The sequence below is a fragment of the Nerophis ophidion genome, linkage group LG14, assembly GCF_033978795.1.
Source record: "Nerophis ophidion isolate RoL-2023_Sa linkage group LG14, RoL_Noph_v1.0, whole genome shotgun sequence".
Taxonomy (NCBI): Eukaryota; Metazoa; Chordata; class Actinopteri; order Syngnathiformes; family Syngnathidae; genus Nerophis; species Nerophis ophidion.
The window spans coordinates 49,204,809-49,209,623 of NC_084624.1; the positions used below are offsets into that span (position 1 = coordinate 49,204,809).

The window sequence follows — 4,815 nt, forward strand, 5'->3', positions numbered from 1 at the left end:
GGGAAATGTCCACTGCAGAGGACGCTGACTTTCAGGGTGACACACACACAGATGTGGGACATGTCCACTGCAGAGGACGCTGACATTCAGGGTGACACACACACACGGGGCCTAAGATGACAGAGAAGATTGTCTCCACAAGAATGGCATGCTTGTAATTTACACCTTGTCCTCCAAGCCGTTCATGTTCAATGACTGCTATAACTCAATCATTCAACCAAACAAAGTCACTCAGTCACAACATTGATCAGCTTCATGCTCCCAGCTCTTATTACACATTTATAAAGGGCGAGTGACTTCACTTTATTCTAATTGGATTCCATTTCCAAATGCAATAGTTGACTTCTTCTCACAAGACAGTTGACATGTTGGTACAAATAATGACTGCAAAGAAGCGACACACAATAATAGAAACTTTGCTTCTCTTCTTCATCCCTGCAAATGACCGCAAGAATACTATTATTATTTCATAAATACCTCATCTGTCTTAACTCTATTGCAGACTGCTCACACACACACACACACACACACACACACACACACACACTCACCTGCAGCGACATGCACAAATAATGGCTGGAGGGTGTAAAGAAGTATGATATGAGTAAATATTTGCTGCACACGTGGCTGCTAGGGTTTGTGGGTAAGGTGTGAAGGGGGGGAGGAGGGGGGGGGGGCACAAATGGAGACACAACTACAGTAAATCAATAAAGTCACATACTTGAGTTCGTTCTATGTCTGTCAAGCCACAATGTTTGTGGCTTGCTCATACATGCACACACACACACTTTTGTATTTGTTACCTTCTTACACACACACACACACACGCATGCACGCACGCACAGACACACACCCCCCCCCCCCCCCCCCCCCCACACACACACACACACACAATACTGTATCTGTTACCTTCTTGAGACCTGAGTAAAATGCCTCCCTCTTTAGGAGCAGCCCTTCTAGATGTATAAAGATGAGTATTTACAACATGAATAATATATAAATACTATGCACATATAAAAAAGCTTGTTGGAATTTCATAAGAAAAGCTTAGAATTTTGACAGTATTATAATAAAAGTTGTCATTTTACTCAACGCAAATCAAAGTTTTACAATAAAAACGGAACATTTGTGCAAAATAATGATAAAAGTTGGAATGTGACTCAATAACAGTCGCAGTTTTACAAGAAACGCTTAAAATTTTGGGCAATTTTAAGAAAAGAGTCGTAGTTTTAACTCGACAAAAGTCACACTTTTATAAGAAAACTTCAACATTTTGGGCAGTAATATAATAATAGTGGGAATTTTACTTGGCAAATGTATGAAAAAAGTCACAATTTTACTCAAGAATGTCACTATTTTACGAGAACAACAAAAAAAATTGGCAATATTGTGATAAAAGTCAGATTTTTATGACAATTGTCACCATTTTGCATCAAAAAGTCATCATTTTACAAGAAAATATTGCAAATTACAAAAACAGAAAGCATATGAAAAATTGTTCCCAATTTCATAAGAAAAAAGTCGACGCGTGTGAAAATAAAATTGTTGTTATTTTTTTATTATAATTTTTTTTTTGTAATTGTTGTTTAATCTTCATTATTTACTTCACATTATTAAAGTATGTTTCTATAGACTTATTTATTTTATTAATTCATTTGGGCCAAAGGGCGCGCATTTCAATTTCTTACACACACTTGTTATTTCATATGTTGACCAGAGGGGGAGCACTTTTAAAAGCAACACACAGTCAATTTAAAAAAAATCCCTCCTTTTGGGACCAGCTTCAAATGTCCGCGCCAACAAATTGACCGTAAACTTCGGAATATAAGCCGCTACTTTTTCCAGGCGCTTCGGACCCTGCGGCTAATAAAACCGTGCGGCTGAATTATGGATTTTTCTTCACCGAAGGCCATAATGCAAACAGTTTTTTTATGAAACACATGCAAATACACTTAAATGGTGTTATTGTTTGTGCTCTGAGTGTGCTCCCTGCAGGTGCTGCTGGGTGAATGGGAAGTACTGCTCTTTAAAGCTTTGAACCGGCGGTTGAAGTGCAATTTCTTCTTCTAATCGTCCATGGCTTTTCTACTCGAATGGATCTCTTATTCATCACTCTAAGCAAGGTTTTTAACTTTTACAATGTAATTAAAACAATTCTTACTCACGTGCTCTGCATTTGTAGGGGCTATCATAATGTAATGAAGCTCACGTTGTTAGCATTAGCTAATATGCTAACAGGTTTATGTTTGTATTATTATTAAATTTCAACAGCATTCTTTTTGTATTGTTCCAGTTTAACAAATTCCTCAGTAAAGACGTCAATGTGGAGTTATTGAGTCTGTTTGGAATAGAATATAATAGAAGTGAAAGTCCTTTGCTCACAATAAACACTTGGGTATTTATTACATGTGAATAATATAAATACCGTCTATTATACAGTATTATTGACATGTGAATAATGTAAATACAGTCTATTATACAGTATTATTGACATGTGAATAATATAAATACAGTCTATTATACAACATTATTCACACGTGAATAATATAAATACAGTCTATTATACAGCATTATTCACATGTGAATAATATAAATACAGTCTATTATACAGCATTATTCACATGTGAATGATATAAATACAGTCTACTATAAAGCATTATTCACATGTGAATGATATAAATACAGTCTATTATACAGCATTATTCACATGTGAATAACATAAATACAGTCTACTATAGAGCATTATTCACATGTGAATGATATAAATACAGTCTATTATACAGCATTATTCACATGTGAATAACATAAATACAGTCTACTATAGAGCATTATTCACATGTGAATAATATAAATACAGCGTTATTCACATGTGAATAATATAAATCCAGTCTATTATACAGTATGTTTCACATGTGAATAATATAAATACAGTCTGATTGGAGAGCAGCTAAGGGGTTAATGACGATGACTTCTGTTTTGTATGAGCAGCTGTTTTACTGCCGTGTTACAGACACTGTTCTGAAAACATAAATGAATGTAAGAAAGACGATGTAGCAAAGTAGTGTTGGTGGGGGCCATCATCACACTCCACCTTTACCACCGTCAACAGTCTTCAATAAGGGTAGAAGTGTTCAGTCATCCTTTAAATTTGTAATTCATGTACACTTTGAATATTCGTATGCATGTAAACAACAATTACTATCTTTAAAAGGTGTTTTGTGCTTATAGTTTCTGGACAATATTAACTGCATTGACATTGTTTACTATTGGAAAATAGTTCATATGACAGACCCTTCGGAACGGATTAATAAGGAAAGTGTATTTGTACAAATGTAAGGTTGACTACAAGACAATTTTCTTCTTCTGTTTTTCCTGAAAATTCCTAAGAAAGTCCTTTGTGTGATCGCAGTTGTTGTGTGTTTGTTCTCGACTGAAGCCTGAGAGCCCAGAGAGCTGGCTAATCATTCAACCTGATGGCAAACATTAACACAGACTGAAAAGACAATGTAAGGAAATAAGTACCTGGACTGACACCTGTACCTGGACTGTGTTTCAACCGAGGGAACTCTAGCCCACTTTGCAGCATTCATGTTTCCACACGTAAGACAGAGGAAAGTTGAAGTTGTCTTACATGATTTTGTCGCTGGGTTCCAGCTGCCGGTGCAACGCCAGGGAGAAGCCGAACAAGCTGTTTGCTTCCCCGCTCTTCCGCATGACCGCCTCCGTGTCCAGGTTGAAGGCTGCCAGGCGGCTGCATCCCAACAACACCCACAGCAGACACAGTCCACTTGACCTTCTCACACTCATCCTCCCGAGTCCACTGGAGGAGTGACCGAGTCCACTGGAGGAGTGTGAAAGTCCACTGGAAGAGTGAGAAAGTCCACTGGAAGAGTGAGAAGGTCCACTGGAGGAGTGTGAAAGTCCACTGGAAGAGTGCCGAGTCCACTGGAGGAGTGACCAAAACCACAGGAAGAGTGAGAAAGTCCACAGGAAGAGTGAGAAAGGTGAATGCTGTCTGCAGGAGAAGCACACTGACACTGGGAGTGATGCAGGAGGGCTGACACTTTTCACTGGGACCTGCACCTCCCACTGCTACACACACACACACACACACACACACACACATTTTTGTATTTGTTACCTTCTTGAGACCTCTGAAAAATACCTACCTCTTTAGGACCACCCTCATTTTGAGATCTCATGCTGACCCCACTATGGACTGGACTCTCTCACTATTATGTTAGATCCACTATGGACTGGACTCTCTCACTATTATGTTAGATCCACTATGGACTGGACTCTCACACTATTATGTTAGATCCACTATGGACTGGACTCTCTCACTATTATGTTAGATCCACTATGGACTGGACTCTCACACTATTATGTTAGATCCACTATGGACTGGACTCTCTCACTATTATGTTAGATCCACTATGGACTGGACTGCCCTGATGTGTGATCTGAGCCCAGGATGTCGTTGTGACTTGTGCAGCCCTTTGAGACACTGGTGATTTAGGACTATATAAGTAAAACTTGATTGATTGGTTGATTTGGTTGTTTTTCTGTAATGTGCTTAAGGCTGATGACAAAGGAGTCAAGGACCACAGATTTAAAGGAGCCATACGTAGGAATCTGGCCCGAAATGGTACCGCAATCAGGGTGAAAATTCTGTAGTCCCCACACCCTCTCCCTGACTGAGGTTGCCAGATGCACAGAACAATCCAGCTGGATGGACTGGACTGGACTACAAGAAACTTCCAACTTCCACTGCCTCTTACTAGGGGTTGAGGTCTGGGACCTTCATAGCTGAAT

General features: G+C 39.0%; 1 protein-coding gene across 2 annotated transcripts in view; it reads right to left on the reverse strand.

The window, feature by feature from the left end:
* The window catches only part of LOC133568784 (integrin alpha-6-like), a 42,718-nt gene extending 38,668 nt beyond the window's left edge, over positions 1-4,050 (reverse strand). For both annotated transcript variants that reach the window (XM_061920916.1, XM_061920917.1), the window contains exon 1: positions 3,632-4,050. In XM_061920916.1, coding sequence (XP_061776900.1) covers positions 3,632-3,807 — 176 coding nt within the window. In that variant the 5' untranslated portion in view covers positions 3,808-4,050. The remainder of the gene's footprint in view (positions 1-3,631) is intronic.
* Between the last annotated feature and the right edge of the window lie 765 nt (positions 4,051-4,815).